The 18818-nt window shown below is 57.6% G+C and overlaps 1 protein-coding gene across 1 annotated transcript; it reads right to left on the bottom strand.

The window, feature by feature from the left end:
• Positions 1 to 6228: 6228 nt before the first annotated feature.
• Positions 6229 to 12476, bottom strand: LOC112667230 (keratin, type II microfibrillar, component 7C). Its single transcript, XM_025458817.3, has 9 exons — positions 12068 to 12476; positions 10280 to 10488; positions 9190 to 9250; positions 8967 to 9062; positions 8591 to 8755; positions 8268 to 8393; positions 7801 to 8021; positions 7096 to 7127; positions 6229 to 6652 (listed from the first exon to the last, which is right to left on the bottom strand). Exons 1-9 carry the CDS (start codon positions 12449 to 12451, stop codon positions 6483 to 6485), a joined length of 1464 nt encoding a protein of 487 aa, XP_025314602.1. The 5' UTR covers positions 12452 to 12476; the 3' UTR covers positions 6229 to 6482.
• Between the last annotated feature and the right edge of the window lie 6342 nt (positions 12477 to 18818).

The following is an 18818-nucleotide window of genomic DNA, read 5'->3' as shown; positions in this document are numbered from 1 at the left end:
AACATACAGAATAACACCCAGTGCTCATCCCGTCAAGTGTCCCCCTCAGTGCCCGTCACCCACTCACCCCCACCCCTCGCCCTCCTCCCCTAACACTTCTTCACTTAATGTCACATCAGCTTATGAAATGTTTCCTAGGAATGCTCTGTGTTCGGATAGTGGGAGACCATGATTCCCCATCGCTCATGATTGTGGGCTTGCTGGGAAGTTCCTCTCCTTTCTGTGCTGCTGTGTGGGGTGTAGGATGTCTGTGAGGTCCAAAACAGTCTCCTCGCACATGGCTGGGAGCCCAGCGAGAGGTATTGAGCTGAGTTCTGGAGAGACGTGGTGCTGCAGGAATCTGCCAAGAGGAGGACACTGGAACCTGGAAGGAAACCCCCTTCCTCCTGCACCGTCTTTCCAGCACCCTCTACTGACAAAGCCCAATGTCGTGTCAGCTGATGAAAAGCACTTAAAAGGCCCGTCTAAATGTCCACAGAACGGGCAATGATGGATATGAATCGGGAGCTGAGAGACCATAAATTGATGATTGGCTTACAGGGACTTGGTTCTCTTCTGTATGAACCTCCGCCATGTGCTCCTTGGGCTTCCCCGCAGGAACAGTTCCTAGAAGAATGAAGCAAGGAAGCAGAAATTACCAGTCCCCTACAGGCCTGACCTCAGAAGGTCACTTCCACCATGTTCTATCGGCCAAACCTGTCACAGGTTTGATTCAAGGGAAGGGGAATCGGGCTCCATCTCTTGATGGCTTCTTGTGCAGGGAAGAAAGAATGATTGGTCCCGCGGCGCACTTGCTGGCCACAACCCTTCATGTCTCCCCTGCAAAGAACGTGTGCTCGCCCCCTCCCAAATCCTGCAAAGTTTCATCGTGTTGTGGCATCAACTTGAGGTTCAGGATCTCACTATTTGGATCAGATCCGAGTATGCACAGGCTCTTGGGACGTGGTTCCCTTGTTGCAGCTCCCCGCCGTGGTTTACCTCAGTCTGAAGGCCCGTGTTTTTATGGCCACCACACACCTGTCACGTACGGCAGGATAGGGATCGCATCGCCACATTAGTCGCTCCCGTTAGAGGGAGGAAAAGCTGGGGGCACTTAGAAGTCGCGGGTTCAAAGCAGTTCTGAGTAGAGTCAGGCAGGCACTGCTAACCCCTCCCGTTGTAGGGGCAGGGAGCGTGTTTCATCAGTGCCTACTTTTGTTCCCTAGAAGTGGTCGTCCTCTGTTCTTGGCTCTATCCTTTGGAATCTTGGTTCCCTTTTCTGAATTGTTCTTCCTTTTCCATGATAAGTGGGCCATGTTTTCTTAGCCTGCTTCCTGTCTGTAGGAGGGCAGGTGCCCAGAGGCTCATTTCCATTTTGAGCCATTTCTGTTCCTTCAGGTGAGAACTGCTAAAATTCTTTATAAAAATGTTGTTTCTGGTGTATCAAATGATAGCAGACTTCCTTAGATAAAAAGCTATCCCCATAAATATTTTTGAGATAGGGTCCTCTCACCCTTGGGCTGTGAGTCCTAATGCTTGGGGACGACACCGAAGATTCTCGGAAGCCCTGCTGCTTAGGAGGAGGATCTATAAAGTTGCCTTCAAGATTCTCAGAAAACTTTTGGTCGGCTGAGTGAGTCTAAGAGACTCTGAATTAAGTCTTTCTGAGATCTCAGCGAAGGGTCCAACAGCTGCAGTCTTTGACTTTGACATGAGGGCATGGTTTACTAGCAGTGCTTTGTGTGCGATCTTTGCTCTGAGGCTTGCTCGTTCTTTCTTTCTTTCTTTCTTTCTTTCTTTCTTTCTTTCTTTCTTTCTTCTTTCATTTTCATCAGATTTTATGTATTTATTCACGAGAGACACGCAGAGAGAGGCAGAGACACAGGCAGAGGGAGAAGCAGGCTCCATGCAGGGAGCCCGACATGGGACTCGATCCCAGGACCCCGGGATCATGGCCTGAGCCAAAGGCAGATGCTCAACCACTGAGCCACCCAAATGTCCCTCTGAGGCCCTTTCTTACCCTGAGAACCTTTGGCCGATTGGAAAGACCGTCTCCGTCTCCATTATTCTTCTGAATTGTGCTAAGAAGCTAATCATTTCCTTCTCTAGCCCTCTGTCTCCTCTTATATTTTATTTTTTTATTTTTTCCTCTTATATTTTATCGTAGGTGGCTGGGGGAAGCCAGTGGCATTCTCATCATTCTCCTGGAAACCTTAGCCAGGTCCACAAATCCATTCGATGTCCTTTTTTGTCTTCCTTGTCACCACAGGCCAGAGTACTGCCAAACCCGTCACCACTACGTAACACGTGTCACCTTTTACAGCATCTACTAATAACTTCCTCATTGTCCTTCCAGCAGCCTTCACCAATGACCTCCTTAAGGACATCCAGAGTCAGCCTGGTGCCCGGTCCCCAAACCAGTTGTAACCAAACTCAAGTTCGTTTGCCCAACAAGCCGCAAAGCCGACCGTTGAGACACAGAGCACGCAGCAAGGAAAAGGTCTATTCGAGAGGCAGCCAAACAAGGAGACGGGATGGCAAGCCTCCAACCCTCCTCTCTGAAGGGGGAGAGGACACGTTTGTCTACAATCATAGGAGATGAGATTATATACATCTTCATGGAAAGGGCAGGGGAACCTATGACTAGTTGGAAAACAGGTGGAGCACGCGCACTGAGCAATCGTAGACGGGACATACATACCATGCTCACTTTAGGGCGGGCACTTAATATCAGCAGGAGGCAAAATTTAGCTCCTGCCGTTAGGTGTTAAGTGGTTGTCTCAGGACAAAGGAGAAGGGTCTATGGGTGTGCTCCGAGAGCCCTACAGACTGGACGGGCTCCTTGTCTCGGGTAAGGAAGCGGGGCCTTGCTGCGTCCCAGGCTGGACCCCTAGCGGTTGACCTGGAGTCCAGGCTTCTGCAGAGACAGCTCGTGGATTTGCCAGTGGGATCTGAGAAGACGCAGTGGCTGATCAGGGAGAAACAGTTCCCTGTGAAGAACAAGCTTTACGTTTTCTGTGAGTTTCGATCTCGGGATCTCTGTGGGGCACAGTTTCGTGACGTCACGGGGTTTAGATTTTCCTACAGTAGCGCCGACTTCCAGGTACCGGTTTCTTCACTTATCTATTGCTGTACAAAAATAGCCCCCAACCTAGCGGCTTAAAACAATGCTCTTCCTCACGATCGTGTAGTTTGACTGGATGATTCTTCTGCTTCCTATTATCGGCCGGGGCTCCGGGATGTCCAGGATGGCTTCGCTCACGTGGTTGACCTTGGTGTGGGCTCAGCTGGGGCTGGTGGCCAGGAGCCTCCCTCTGCTCCCCTCCACGTGCTGCTGGTTCTCCTAAGGCTGGGGGTGCGGTTGATGGCACAGAAGCCCCACGATGTCATTTCTACCGCATCGTATTGGTCAAAGCAGTCGCAGGGCCAGCCCAGACCCAGGGAAGGGGAAATAAGCTACAGGTCTGAGATGAGGGGTGGCTGGCGCAGGGAGGGAGTGAGTAGCTGGGGGCCGCTTCTGACGATAGCTGCCACGAGGGCATTAAATGAGACCCTACAGATAAAAGGCCAGAGTGCGGCACATAACTGATACTCAACAGCTGCTGTTATCATTGTTGTTATTTCTGTGACTGTGGCACCACAACAGCCCAGCATCCCGAGCCTTTAAATAGCAGGAGGCAGGAGGCCTGGGGTGCAGGAGGGAGAAGGTTGGGTGAATGAGGAAAGCCCGACCAAGGGCGAATAAAAGCTTTCCTGGGGTGGAGTTGGGGTTGGGGCAGGAGTGGGCCATGGAGGAGAGTATGGACAGGAAGGGCTCATCTCAAGCTTTCCGAGGGCTCCAGAGAGCAGTCTCCCTCCTCCCCACCAGCCTGAGGACTTAATAGAGTTCCTGGATGTTTCCATGCTCTTTCTCCAGCCCACCTCTTTGGATGCTCTTCCCCTATGTCCAGAACACATCTCTTCCTCCTGGTTAACTCCTTACTTATGTTTGCTTTTTTGCTGTAAAGTATTAACTTCCTGGAGGACAGGCATCCGTGGTGATTTCCGTCACGTATACGAACCCAGGCTTGTATAACAGTACTCGGTGCATGTTAGGTGCTCAATAATTATTTGTTGATAGAATAAATCAACTCCTGTTCTTCCTTTAGGCCTCAGCTTCAATATTTTCAGGAAGTAACCAGATTTCCCTGGTTAATAATCCTCCAGCCATGCTTCTCCTCTCCTCCTTGTACCAAGGCCCAGGCCTCTCTGTGGCTGCACCTCTTGCTTATGGAGGGGTGGCGGTGGCGGCAGAGGAGGTGGGGCTCAGAGGCTCAGGAAAGGAGGCTCTAGTAGTTGGAGAGCATGCACTGTCGGTCCTGCCTGGCACCTCAAGCTGATAGGGTGGAAGGAAGGTGCATCGCGTCCAAAGGCATGGAGTCTCCCTGGGATACCCCGGTGGCACCTGGATGACCTGCCAAGACCGGAAGTCCTTACAGTGTTTTCCTTAAGTCCCTGGGAGGGGAGTGTTAGGATTCCAGAGCGGAGCTTAGAGTCATTGCCCAAGAAAGAAGGTCAGATGGAGAGGCCCTTGCAGAGCCCCTGGGCCAGCCCTCACTTGACGCATGCTCAGGACATCTTGAACCAGAGGAGGGGAGGAAGACCGAGGCGGTGGGGAGTGCTGAGAGGCAGAGACCAGTCAGAGCCAGATACTGGTATGTACCAGAGGGGTACACCACGTTCAGGAGTCTGGACTTCATCCCGAGGGCAGTGGGGACCCGCTGAAAGGTCAGACTGGTGCTTTGTAAAGCCCCCTGGCTGCCGCGTTGTGTGGGTTGGCAGGGGGATGAGCAGCAGCGCTCTGGCAAGATGGTGGGGCCAGAATGTGGGTGGTGGTGGCGGAGAGAGACAGAGGAAAGAGACGGACTGGGTGGGGGTGCTTAGGAGGTAGAAGAGGAGAGCACTTGGGGGTTAGGTTGAGGGTAGATCATAGGTCTGGGCAACGGTGTTGATGACCTTGCCAGGGGACAGAGAGGGGGTCCCGGTGGAGAGTGTGGAGTAGCGAGTGCAGCTGGAAGGTCTGTTGGGTAGAGGCAGCTGCGGGAGACCCAGTGGAGATGTGAGTGGGAACTGGGGCAAGCGGGTCTGAAGCTGGGGAGTGAGGTCAGGCAGCCGGCGTGTCGGGAGGCACAAGTGCGGGTGGAGGATTTGAACCAGGAAGGCCGTTAACCCATTAACCGTGGGGGCAACTGAAGGCCAGAGACTGATGTCGTTGCCCGGGCCGTGTGTGCAGAGGGGTGAGAGAAGGGCCCCAGGGCCCTGGAACGGTCCAGGGTCAGGTTGTCTGGATGAGGGACATGAGCCAGGGAGCAGCGCAGCCTGGGAGCTGCTGAGGACCTGGGAGAAGGCAGAATCAGGAGAACAAGGCAGTGGAGGCCCGAGACTCTGGGCAAGGAGGGTGTGACGGAAGGTAGGAGGGGCTCCTAGGACAGCGTGGGGAGATGGGTGGGCAGGAGTGGGGCTGGGGCCCACGGAGGGCTGATCCAGGCCTGGTTCCTCCTGAATGGGGCTAGGGGCTTCTCAAGGTTTTCCTCCTGAGAACTCCCGGACTCTTCCTGAACTGAGACCGGGGGAGTCCGGGCCACGCAGGGGGCGGGGGAGCCCTCTCAGCCTTGGGACTGAAGCTCTGAGGCGCCTGAGGAGGAGAGCAGGGGCGCGGGGAGCTGAGAAAGTGGGTGCGCGGTGTCCTCTCGCCAGCTACGGGGCTTTCGAGGAGGCTGTCCCGGCTGTGCCACCCACGGGGCCGGGAGGGGCAAGAGGTGGGTGTCAAGGTCTCATCTGCCCTTGGTTGATGGGCAGCAGTGGGCGTGGGACGGGCTGGGTCTGGAATGACCCGGGGCGGCCGCTGAGTGGTGCCTGCGTGTGGTCGTGGGGACGGGAGACAGCGACGGATGCCAAGAAAACGGGGTGTCTGTGCGGGGGAAGGAGGCTAAGGCCACACGCACACGCTCCACCCGCACACTGCCTTCCAGGAGGCCCCGGCCTCCCTTGGCTCCCTCCAGACCCAGTCAGAGGAGTAAGTCCCAGACTCCCCGGCCGACAGGTGTGACTCGGTCCCGGGTGCTGCACCCGTGGGCACTGCCTGGCCGGGGGAGGGCGGCTCTGGGGAAGGCCCCGCAGGTGTGCGGCTGGGATGCTCAAGTGGCGCTGGCGCTCATGGGTCGGCGGACACGGGCTCGCTCGGGGAAAGCAAGGTGCACAGCACAGAAGGCGGGTCCCCCAGTTTATTGGGACAACAGGAGACAAGAGACCAGAGAGGCAGGCAGGGAGGGGGTGGGCATCAGCTGTGCTCCTTCGGGGGCAGGAGAGCCCTTCTCTGCGCGAGGGGCCTGCAGCCAAGGCAGCCGCAGGCCGAGGTGAGCGGAGGAGCCGCGGGGGGCGTCTTCTCAGAACCCGAGGGGAGAGCCCCGCGGCGGGCGCGTCCGGCAGGCAGGGGGGCTTCTCCGGCTCTATGGGGGGGCTGCCTAACACCGCCCTCCGCAGGTGGTGTTCAGCGGGCCGCAGGGCGCGCACATGCCCGTGCTCACCGCCACGTTCCCGGTGCACGGGGCGCTGCACACGCTGCCAGTCACGGGCCGGGAGCCCGACACGCAGAGGTCACCGCACACGACCCCGCCCCGGGAGCTGCTGACGCCTGCAGGAACGGGGCAAGTCAGGAGGCCGGGCTGGTGGCCTCTCTGACCTGCCTGACCCTCCAGGGAAGGACACAGAGGGCCTCGAGCTGTAGTTCTGGGGGCGTGGAAGGAACCTGACCCCACAGCCAGGAGCCCTGGCTTCTGAGACTCCTGCTCTGCGACCTTGGGCAAGTCCCTTCCTCTGTCTGGGCCTCGGCTTCACGTCTCAGGTTCCTTCCTGCGGCGACCTGGTGTGCTTCCCCTTCCCCGATCCCCGACAGGCTGTCCGGTTCTCCCTGCGAGCTAACCGTAGTCCCTCCTCCTGCACTACCCACCTACTCCCATTTACTGGGCGAATGATTGGAAGCGCTGCCCCCACCCCAGAGCGTTTCTATACACTCGTAGCCAGAACATTCTTGTCGCCCAACATACAATTTTCCCTCCCAGGGCTCAAGATACTTACAGACATTCACAGCTCCAACACCTTCACACAGCCTGAGTGGGGAAAAGGGAAGAAAGGGGAAGAGAAAAGAAGTCACAGTGAGATCCTCGAATCCACTGCGTGCCGGAACGGACCATCTCAGGTCTATTTCCGGCCTCTATTCACGCCTTCGTGTAACTTTTCAAAAGCACCGTTCGGGCCACTGCAGCAATGTCAGGCCACACTGTGTTTGGCAAGCAGAGTATGGGCTGGATTGAGCTCTTAAAAGGCTCCAAGGCTCCTCGGCTGGCTGCCTTTGTGCAGGGCACAACCTGAACAACCGCACATGGCACACGTGGAAGGGGAAGGCTCTGCGGGGCAGTCACATGAGGCCAGGGTCCCAGTTTGGCCAGTTTGGCCTGCCGCTGGGCTAGGTGACCTCCTAGAAACCAGGCAGGGAGACTGTGCAAGACTTGGGGATGGCGTGACTTGAGGAATGAGAGTGGGTGTCTGTCTAGGTGTCCAGCTGCTGTCCTAGCAAGGACCTGGGTTCTCTGGGACTCAAGACCTCACAGTGACACTAGTCTTCATTTTTCCCCCTGCTGTATGCTATGTCCAAGGTTCAGTCTTTTCAGATCTGGGATTCCAAGACCCCAGAGTCTGGCCTGGGGTCAGTTCTCGGGGCTGATTGGGATATGGGCAGATCGACGCAGGTGTAATTCCTGGGGAGGCTGGGTTGGGCCTCACCTGTGCTCCTCGCCCTCCAGCAGCCGCCTGTAGGTGGCGATCTCGATGTCCAGGCCCAGCTTGGAGTTCATCACCTCCTGGTACTCCTTGACCAGGCAGGCCATGTCCTGCTTGGCCTTCTGCAGGGCGGCCTCCAGCTCGGCCAGCTTGCAGCGGGCGTCGGTGAGGGCCGCCTCGCCCTGCTGCTCCGCCTGCGTCACGGCGGCCTCCAGCTTGGTGTTCTGGGGGCGCAGAGAACAGGGTGCTATGGTCCCGGGTCTCTCTCTCCATTTCCTGGATGTGTCTGGTCGCTCCCATCTACACCTCCCCCCCCCCCCCCCAGGAAAAGGCCTCTCCTTTTATCAGCCGGGACCCCCAAGGGCCACAACCAGGGCCTCTAGCCAGGCACATGGGCTGGGGCGTGAGTGGGGTGGTCCCTGGGGCACACACTGCCTGGGCGGCCCTGGGACGCTCAACGTGAGCCCTACCTGGCACTTGGCGTTCTCGACCTCGGCCGTCAGCCTCTGGATCATGCGGTTGAGCTCGTTGATCTCCTCCTTGGTGCGGCGCAGGGTCTCCCCGTGCCGGATCACTGTGGCCTTCATCTCCTCACACTGTGTGTGTGTAGGGGGGGCACAGGGGCTCCTGAGGCTCAGGACGGGTCATCCCGCTGAGCCCCACACCTTGCACAACTGCCACCCCAACCCGAGGGCTGCCTGCCCCTCCCTCGTCCATCCCAGCTGGACAAATCCCAAAGCCCTTTCAGCATCCCTCCTTCTGGGGCTCTGGCAGGGGGAGGCTGGGCCCCGACCTTGCTGCGGTACCAGGACTCGGCCTCAGCCCGGCTGCGGCTGACGATGTCGTCGTACTGGGCCTTGATCTCGGCCACGATGCAGTCCATGTTCAGGTCCCTGCTGTTGTCCATCTTGACGATGACCGAGGTGTCTGAGATGTGGGCGTGGAGGACGCGGATCTCCTGCGGGGGCGGGGGGAGGATGGAAGATCTTGTTTGCACCCCAGCCTCTCCCAGCACGTGTGGACCCAACCCTCCCTGGTCTCCCGCCCCTGCTCCCACTATAGCCCCATGGACTGCAGGCCTCAGCCCAATCCCAGGCCAACCAGTCCCAGGCCAGGGCCCCCTCTTCCAGGCTGGCTGCCAGTTCTCTGCCTGGACCACGGCCCCTCACCTCCTCATACAGGCGCCGCAGGAAGTCGATCTCCTCGGTCAGGGCCTCGGCGTTGGCCTCCAGGTCTGACTTGCGGAGGTAGGCGCAGTCCACCTCCTGCGTGGGGTTCAGAGGGCTGTGAGGCCAGCCGTGCTCAGGGCACCGCGAGGCAGGGTGGCCTTGGCGGGGCAGCCAGGAGGGGTGGCCGGGGACTCAGGGTGGGGGCTGGGCCTCGGGCACTCACCTTCTTTAGGGCCACAAACTCGTTCTCAGCGGTGGCCCGAAGTGCGACTTCTTCTTCATACCTGAGGTGGGCGGGAAGGACAGGAGCCCGTCTGAGCACCTCTCTGCTTGGCCCCGAAGCGTGTGTGCCGAGGAGCTTGATCCCCAGACCCCCTCCCTGGTCACCCCCCACCTCCGAATGAAATGGGGCAGGATGAAATCCTGGCCAGGCCTGCTGAGGTCCAGCAGGGAGCTGAAGTCCCCACGTGCATATCACCCCTGAGCTCCTCAGTGGGGATGGGAGGCGAGAGCCGGAACTTGAGCGTGTACATGTGTGTGCATGTGCACGTGCGTGTGCAGAGGGCCAGGGAGTGGGAGGTGCCTGTGTCCTCACCCCGGTCTGCATTTCCTCTCTTCTGACCCCTGCCCCTTGCCCCTGGCTTTGCTCCAGGTCGTGGGGTGCCCCCCTCTGTCACTCCTCTCCTGGACTCAGCCAACCAGGAGTCAACCTGCCACTTCCTCCTGCTGGGGGGCTGGGGGGCCCCGGCCAGCTCAGAGCCCGACGTGGGGAGCACGGTGGCCTGGGAAGTTCAGGGCAGAGAGTGTTGCTGAAGGAAGCCACTCGGCCCCCCGGGAACCAGCTTCTTACACGGAGAGTACCCGGTGTGCTCCCTCCACGTCACGTGTCACACTCTCTAACTGATGGCCTATGTCCGTGACTCGGCCACGCCTGCCTCCCGGCAGACGGGAAGCCCCCCAGGACGGGCACTACAGCTACTGCCCGCCCCTGGATTGCTGGCAGCCTTCTCCGCGTCCGGCCGGCACCCTGCAGACACTGCTAGTTGAGAGGCCTAAGGATGTGACGACGGAGGAAGGGAGACATCATTCCCGGACCCGCTGATAGGAAGGCAGGGGGAGCTCTGTCCCCCAGGGGGCCAGCACCCTCCGCAGGCCGCGCGAGCCTTGGGGAAGGCAGAAAGTGCAGGTTCTTTCCCAGCCTCGGGCAGAGGCCCGGCCTCAGACCCAGACATGCCCCTGCTGCCCGCCCCCCCCCCCAAGTGCTGGGAGCTTCCTTCAAACCCTTTCCCGCGCCGGCGCCTTCCAGCACTCACTTCTTCTTGTAGCCCTCCATCACCTCCTGGACGTGGTTGAGCTCGGAGGCCAGCCTCCCGCTGTCGGCCTCCACGCACTCGGCCTCCCGCCTCAGCGTCTCGATGTAGCCCTCGAACAGGGGCTCCAGGTTGCTCTCGCAGCACTTGCGGTTCTGGTAGAACTGCCACTTGGTCTCCAGCAGCTTGTTCTGCTGCTCCAGGAAGCGCACCTGCCACCCAGAGGCAGAGCCTGAGAATCTCTTCTTACAGGATCGGGGTGAGGGTGGGAGGGGAGGGGGGGTGGGGAAGAGGTGGGGAGGCCGGGTCCCAGCCCCAGGACCTGCGGGTCCCCAACTCTAAGACGTAGCAGGTGTATGTCAAAGCCACAGCAGGGCTTGATCGGCGCATCTGGAAGTCCTTCCTGAGAGCTCGCTACAGTCTTTTCTAGGCAATTACCTGGTGCCATGAGAAGAGCCAAACTACACAGAGTCCAGGTTCTGCTGCTACTTGCTAAGAGCACGTCCTCGGGCAGGGCATGTCTCCCCTCCGCCAGGCGGGAGGTTCATGCTCTCCTTACCAAGTGGCTTTAATGAGCCCTGGCATGAAAGGGCGCCTGCGTGCTGGGCAGTGGCTACACCAGGTCAGGTGCGGCTGTCAGCATGCAGATGAGCGGGCCGCCCTTTCTAGAAAGGCAGACTGCAAAAGGTGAAAAATAAGGCCTGTGCCAATTATGGAGACCTTGCAGCAACCGTGCAATTAGGATAATAGCTCCCCTTGGGACATTAGTGCGGGAATGCTCTGGGCACCGACCCTTTTCCTTTTACAGACGTGGAACTGGAGGTCCAGGGACCTGAGGTGTCCCCTAAGGTGTCACAGTAGCAGAGGGAAGACTCACACTCTGACCGTTTGCACCCCCCCTCCGGGGGCTCTTCTCTCACTATAACAATAACGATGGACCATTGGGCCCCAGGAAAATGGCACGTCCCTCTGCCTGCCGCCAGGCTGGCCCGGCTGGCCCTCCTCCTCCTCCCGATCCCCTCGTCTAGAAACGTTGCCACAGCCCTGACCAGTCCTTTCCTATGCCCTCCGTGGTGCTTCCTGTTGTTAGGAATTTCAGACTTGTTGGGTCCTTCCTGCCTGGGAGTCCTCTCCCTCTGTCCCTCGTGCCACTGCCCCGTTTCCCCAATTTGCTGGGGGAGGTGGCTGCAGACTTGCACCGGACACTGGCACCTGCAGGTGGCTTACGACGTGTCCTGACCATTTCCTGTCTGCTCCGCACGAGGCCCAGAGGGTGGGGACTGTAGCCACTGTTCATCCCTGGATCCCGAGCCCCAGACCCGGACAAAGCACCAAAGCATCCTGGGCCCCCGCTCAACGGCCGGGGAACCACCTGGCGGAGAAACAGCGCCTGTGACCCTGACCCAGGACACCCCAGGCCGTCTGCAGCGTTAACTCGCAGGCCTGCCCTCGGCATGGGGCGGTGGAAGGGGCCTGCCTTCCTGCAGGAACAGCTGTTTGACTGCAAACGGGTCGCATCCCCCCGCGACAGCCCTGTGCTCCCCAGGAGACGTTGCTGCTTCTGCTTCCTACTTACAGGTTTCCTGGGTGCCCTCCCTGTCAGACCGGCAGCCCCGATCCTATTCTCGTCCTTCCGTCCATGTCCTGGGCGCATGACTGACTCTTCCTTTTGGACTGGACGGGTTGGGGGGGGTTGTCTATGGGCAAACAAACGGCTCTGACTCCCTCCTCGGTGCCTGGCCTGAGTGTGAGCATGGGTGGGGCCCGGGAAGGGTGACCAGGGACACCCACCTTGTCGATGAAGGCGGCGAACCTGCTGTTGAGGCACTTGATCTGCTCCTTCTCCTCGTGCTTGACGCACTGCGCGTTGGGGTCGATCTCCAGGTTGAGGGGCGTCAGGAGGCTCTCGTTGACCGACACGGTGGTGATGCAGGGCGGGCTGGGCCCGCACACGCCGCCCGAGCGGTAGCCGAAGCTGCGGCCGCAGGAGCCGGCGCGGAAGGCCCCGCAGACGCTGCGGCTGCCGAAGCCCCCGGTGAGGCCGCGGTAGCAGGAGACGCCGCGGTAGGGGGCGGCCGTGATGCAGCAGCGGCCGGGCCGGGGCCCGCAGGCCGAGGCGCAGCTCAAGGTCCTGGGGCCGAATCCGCAGCCCACGTTGCTGAAGCCACAGGTCATGCTGGAGACGGGAAGGTGTCTGGACAGTGGAGAAGCTGGCAGAGGAAGGAGCCAGAGGCTTGTACTCCCTGGGCTGTGGCAGGCCCTTTTATGCACCACGGGCACTGGCATTAAAAGGGGCAGCAGGGTGACAATAGCTGCATTTTATTGGCTTGGCATCATCCCGGCCTCTTAAGAGCCAACCCGGCTTGCCTCTTCAGGGTAGCTGTGTCAACAATCCACAGCCACAGGCCTGTTTCATCTTCAAAGCTGTTAACAAGCTTCCTCATTGCCTCTCCCCCTCCCATTGCTACTGGAAGCAGAGAAAGGGAAGGGGTCCTGGAAGCCTCAGCTGGGCTCCACGCTCTGACCACTGGGAATGGGCACAGTGACTGGGGGGAGCCTATTCCCTGAGCCTTCTCTGGAAGGGGCATCACCGGGCTGTGGGCCCCAAACCTGTGACCTGGCCTCAGGCTGCATGTCCCAAGCCCCCTGTTGTTCTGGGAGGCTTCTCCGCCTGCCTCTGTCTCTCTGAAGCACATCCCATTCTCCACTGTCAATCTCAGCCTCTCCTGACCTGTTCCTACCCAGAGTCTAGTCAGGGGTGGCAGTGGAGGTGGAGGTTTGGGAGGTAGCATAATCTTTGCACTTTGGATATTCCTAGGAAGACAAGCCAGGGCATGCTAGATGGGATGTAGGAGAAACTGAGTCCGAGAGTCCATGAGACACCCAAGACTATTCTCCAGAGTTCTGGGCCTCGTTGCTGGGGGACTAGTAGGGGGGCAGGATTGGGAGCATGGAATTTCCCAGAGCTACAGAGATGAATTGGGGAAGACTACTTGGAGGTGGGTTGAAGCAGGACTGGGGGAGTGTGGGGTAGGGTTGGGAGGACATGAGAAAGGAGGCCGGCTCCCATTTGGAGACTAGACTGGGTAATCATGCATTCTTTCGTTCATTCAGAAAATTCTTTTTTTTTTTTTTAAGATTTTTATTTATTCATTCACATTCAAGAAACAGAGAGGGAGGCAGAGACACAGGCAGAGGGAGAAGCAGGCTCCATGCAGGGAGCCCGACGTGGGACTCGATCCTGGGTCTCCAGGATCAGGCCCTGACCCAAAGGCAGATGCTCAACCACTGAGCCACCCAGGCGTCCCTCGTTCAGCAAATTCTTACCGCACACCGACATTGCTGGGTTCTGGGAGTCCAGCGGAGACTGAGCTATTTGGAGGTAGGGGAGGGTGGCATGCATACAGGGGTGCCAACATTTGGCCAGTGGGCAAGGGGGAGAAGCCATGGGTGGACAGAAGGTCCAGAGATGTCTAGGCTGAGCTGGGATCTGTTATGGGGGCGTGTGGCTCTTTAGGGTCCCGGCAGGGATGCGCCCACCAGGAAGGATGAAGGGTGCTGGACATGGGAGGAAGGAGGTCAGCAGTGTTTGAAATGACATCTCTTCCTCCCCTCTGAGGACCCATGTTGTGAGAGGAGGTGGGGAGCTCATGCGGTTGCCCTGACAGCCAAGCTGCTTTGCCCTCATCCCTTTGGGCCGGGACCCGCGGTGGCTTTGCTGGGTGGACAGTGGACCGAGTCAAGAGGTGCCTCGAGCCTGCAGATCGGAGCCCGTAAACCCTTCCAAGAGCAAGTCTCTTGACTGCCTTTGTTCTCAATGATGACTCCTTTGATGGACCTGTTTGCTGACCAGCCACAAGCAGATGCTGACCCAGGCTGGGCTAAAAATAGCTCTCCCCATCCCCCCGCCCGGGGCCTCACCTTTTGCCCTCTTTCTCCTCTCAGGGTGCACGAGCCACTTACATCCCGGGCAAATCATTTCTGGGAGCACAGGGGGTACTTCTAGCCCCTCCACCTGGCCCTAGGAATACATCTTCACAGACTCGTGTGTAGACTGGGAACTCCGTGGGTTATGGGCTGGAGACACCCAAGCACGTAGGCCTGGGGTGAGGGAGGGAGGGGCTGATTCCAGCCTAGTGGCCGGGGTTGGGGGGGTTGGAGTCCTTCCGCGGGAGGCACGGCTGAGTGTTGGCTGGCTCACACATCTGCCAGAGCTCCAAGAAAGAACCGGCTCTTGCTCCCCTCTTGTCTCAGCTGGAAGGGCTGAGCATCCGAGGATTATGTGGGATTCATTTCTTGGTAAAATGCTGCGAGCTACAAGGTCGTGAGTCTTCCAGGAAACCTTTCTCTATTACCCTGCTGGTCATCGCACCTCTGCCCTCTGACCCCGTTCCTCGGTCACACGCACACCCAATGGGCTCCGTGTCGAGGTGCAAGCTTCACTGAGGGCCCCTGTGTAGACACAGCCTGTGTAGACACAGCCGCTTCCTGGGGGTTGGGGGAGCCATGAGTACGCCCAGGCCCCTGTCCTGATTGGAGATGATGGTCGTGCTGATTCTGGACATAAAAAGGTGTGGTTTGAAGCCCAGCTCTGCCACTGACTAGCTCTGTGACCCTGGCAAGTCATGTTTCCTTACCTGTAAAATATGTAAGGCTATCTTTGCTGGGCTCTTGGGAGGATTCACTGGGTGCCTGGAGGGGGTTGGTGCCACCCCCACCTTCACCCATACTGACAAGGTGACTGGTCTTGGTTCCAGCAGGGCCTTGCAAAGGGACAGTGGACACAGGCGGTGCAGTGTCACTCTTGGTAAGCAGAAAACAGCCCAGCAGCTTTACAAGGCAATCGTGGCCACATCAGAAAGCCTTAATTAGAGCACCTATTTGTAAATGGCCGAGAACAAAGGGGATTGCAAACTGGGTGAGCCCTTGAAAATAGGCTTAGACAGGAAGCTGACAAAGGGACAGCTGGCCAACAGGCTGCTTCCTTCCACCTGGGTCCCAGGATGGATTGGTTCCACCCTAACCATGGGCTATAAAGGCTCTGGTCGAGCCCCAGACTGGTGCGGGCCCCAAGGCCTGTGCCCCGAGCCTGCCCTTCGCACAGCTGGCCTGGGTTGGCCTGGGGTGGCCTCGTCCCTGCTGCCTGGAGTGCACCGCTTGCCCCGACTTCTAGCTTAGCTTCCTGCCTACCTCCCTGGGCCTGTGAGCGCCACTTGGCCGCATTCATCAGTGGTTTTCTGGTGGCCACCTGCCTGTCCGCCTGGCTGCTGACCCACTTATGCAATTGTCATTTCATATAGATGGGCCTTTTAATTTGTGTCCCCTCTTAATGGATTTAAAAAAAAAAGATTTATTTATTTATTTGAGAGAGAAAGAGAGAGAGAGGGCATGAGCAGAGGGAGGAGAAGAGGGCGAGGGAGAGGGAAAAGGAGAGAGAAAGTCCTTAGAAAGACTCCCCGCTGAGTGCGGGGCCCGACATGGGACTCCATCCCAGGACCCCGAGGTCATGACCTGAGCCCAAACCAAGACTCAAGAGTTAGATGCTCAATAGACTGAGCCACCTGGGTGCCCCTGCCCCTTCTTAGTGGAGTTTTGATGAACAACTCTGTGAGGAACGTTTGTAAGATATCTCTTCATGCACATGTCCACTAATTTATTTTTTTAAAGATTTTATTTATTTATTCATGAGAGACAGAGAGAGAGAGAGAGAGGCAGAGGGAGAAGCAGGCTGCGTGCAAGGACCCTGATGTGGGACTCGAACCCGGGAATCTGGGATCACGCCCTGAGCTGAAGGCAGGCGCTCAACCGCTGAGCCACCCAGGCATCCCGCCCTTATTTCTTTAAAATAAATTCCTGAACATGGATTCGTGGGTCCAGGGGGACAACCATCCTGGCCTGGGTTGTGCCTGGCTGTTGCTTGCCTGGCTGTGGAGTTGGCATTTCCGCGGGGAGGCCACTGCCATGAAGTAGGAGGATTTGGGAGTCAGGAAGTGGGGATGCAAATCCGTGGGATTCTCAGCGGCTGTGTGACAAGTACTTCATCTCTGTGCGCCCTGTCTCTTCATCTGCAAAATGACCATCGGAATATCGGCCTCCTGGGCCCCGTGAAGACGCGGTGAGGTGGTGCTGGTGAAGGCACAGGGGCGGCTGAGGCCCAGGGGTGGGGGGCATCTCCTTCTGAGCTTTTGCTTGCCTTTGCTCTGCAACCTTGCTGCTTCCCGTTGCGCCTTCTGGCCTTGAACTCACAGCACTCAGGCCTCTGAGCTGGAGCTGATGGCACGTGGCGCCTTCCTGTGCCCCAGAACCGTTTATTAAGCAAGTATCGTGTACCTCAGGGTATAAAGAGGAGTGTGATAAACATAAGGAGCTGGCTGCTTAGTCGGGATAGATCTGTAAATAGGCACAGGCTAAATGGATGGGAGATACAGTAGTTCTTCAGGGCAGCTCATGGGCTGTCGATGGACAGCGTGTGTGCTGGCTCAGGGGCCCATGGGGGAGCTCTCTGTGAGCTGGGGCAAATGGGGAGACTGTGGGAAAGTTCAGCCTTGAGCCGGGCTTTCAAAGATGGGAAGGGCTTGGGAAAGTCAACGTGGTGAAGGCAGCGCCGGGTGGAGGGTGGCAGGAGAGTCCAGGAGTCTTCAAAGGGCGGTGGATGGGCACCGGGGAGCTTGGGGGTGTTGCGTCTACGGGATGAACTTCGGGTACACTCTCATAGAGCCGGGAGCAGGACGAGGGTGCCCTACTCTCAAGGCCGGGCTCCACATACCGGAATTCTCGGCTCAGAAGATAAATATAAGGATGAGGAGGGAACTGGCATTGTTGGCACAGCTACATAGAAGGCCAAACAAGATTGGGGCTCCTGGGACGCCCGGGGGGCTCAGCGGTTGAGCATCTGCCTTCAGCTCAGGGCGTGATCCCTGGGTCCTCAGATCGAGTCCCACATCGGGCTCCCTGGATGGAGCCTGCTTCTCCCTCTGCCTATGCCTCTGCCTCTCTCTCTCTGTCTCTCATGAATAAATAAATAAAATCTTAAAAAAGAAAATTGGGGCTCCTGGTGGTTCACGAGCCTTCAGCTCCAGTCATGATCTCAGGGTCCTGGGATCCAGCCCTGCATGGGGCTCCCTGCTTGTCCCTTCTCCATCTGCCTGCCCCTCCCCCTGCTGGCGCTCAGTCTCTCTGTCAAATAAATAAATAAATAAATAAATAAATAAATAAATAAATAAAAAGACGGCCGAATGCATTCAACTGATAAACTATAGAAATAATGAGATGAGATGAGCAGCCAGTTAGGTCAACTTACAGCAATCCGGAGTGTTCTTCTGCGTCAGCAGCCGTCAGTTAGCAAATAGAAAAATGAAGACACCATTCCTAAGAGCGATAAAAATAAGGACGTGTTTACGGTGTAGCAGCAGAGCCTTCCCGAGATCGCTGTGAAGAGCCACGTAAGCCTCTCTTCTGAGGAGAACATACAAGAGAATCCGGTGATGTGGGTTTCTATCACATTCAAGGATAGTTTGACCTCATGCTCCAAAGATAGGAGTTCTCTCAGAGTCAATTTATAAGGCAAACCCAATAAAAACCCTGGGCTGGATTTCTTCTGAGGGACTTGATGAAATGATCTAAAACTTACGTGAAAAAATAAAATCTGGGCAGCCCGGAGGGCTCAGCGGTTCAGAGCTCCCTGCATGGAGCCTGCTTCTCCCTCTGCCTGTCTCTGCCTCTCTCTGTGTCTCTCAAGAATAAATAAAATCTTAAAAAAAAAAAAGAAAGAATAAAATCCACTTGTGGTAAAGGCGGTGGTGAAAAAAGGAAAGCAAAGAGACTGTCCGAGGATCTGAGCGTCCCAGTGATAAAGAAGTACGGAACCTACGCAGCAGCAGGTCAACGGGCCACTGGAACGGAAGACAGAGCCCAAAACAGCCCCTTTAAAAAAAAAAAAAAGGTTGGGGCGACATGCAAAAGGCCATTTCTTCAGTGGGTGAGATTGGTACAAACAGACTCAGCGAATGGCAAGCGTGGAGCTGGAGTCCAGTCCAGTCCCTACACCGTGGGCGCCCCCGGGGAATGAAGGCCGCGGCAGGAACCGGGACGCACACAGGAGAGCACGCGAGAGATCTTCCTTGTAGCTTAGGGCGAGGGAAAGCATTCTTAAGCAAATGTTAGAAGCCGAAATTGCAAGGTTAAAAAAAAAAAAAAGATTTGATTGACACAAACACATCAAAATTAAGAATTCCAGTTCAGTGGGGGAGAAAAACGTGAGCAGCTAGTCGACGCCCCGGAAAAGCAAAGTGGATGGTGAAGATGAGACTGTGGGTGCTCCTGACTATGGGTGGGCAGCGGTGGGGGGATGGGGGTGGGGGGATGGGGACCCTGACCAGGGCGGGGGCAGTGGGAGGTGGGGACCCGTGCACGCGGGGGAAGGGGAGGTGTTCTGGACTGCAGCACAGCCTAACGCAGTGGATTCCGGGGAGCAGACACCCTGGGAGCCCCTGGCCGCCCTCCGGAAAAGCCCCCCTCCTGCAAGGACAAGGCGGTTCGCGGT

This window comes from Canis lupus, chromosome 27, assembly GCF_003254725.2.
Source record: "Canis lupus dingo isolate Sandy chromosome 27, ASM325472v2, whole genome shotgun sequence".
In the NCBI taxonomy this organism is placed as follows: domain Eukaryota; kingdom Metazoa; phylum Chordata; class Mammalia; order Carnivora; family Canidae; genus Canis; species Canis lupus.
This window is presented reverse-complemented; position numbering and strand designations above follow the sequence as displayed.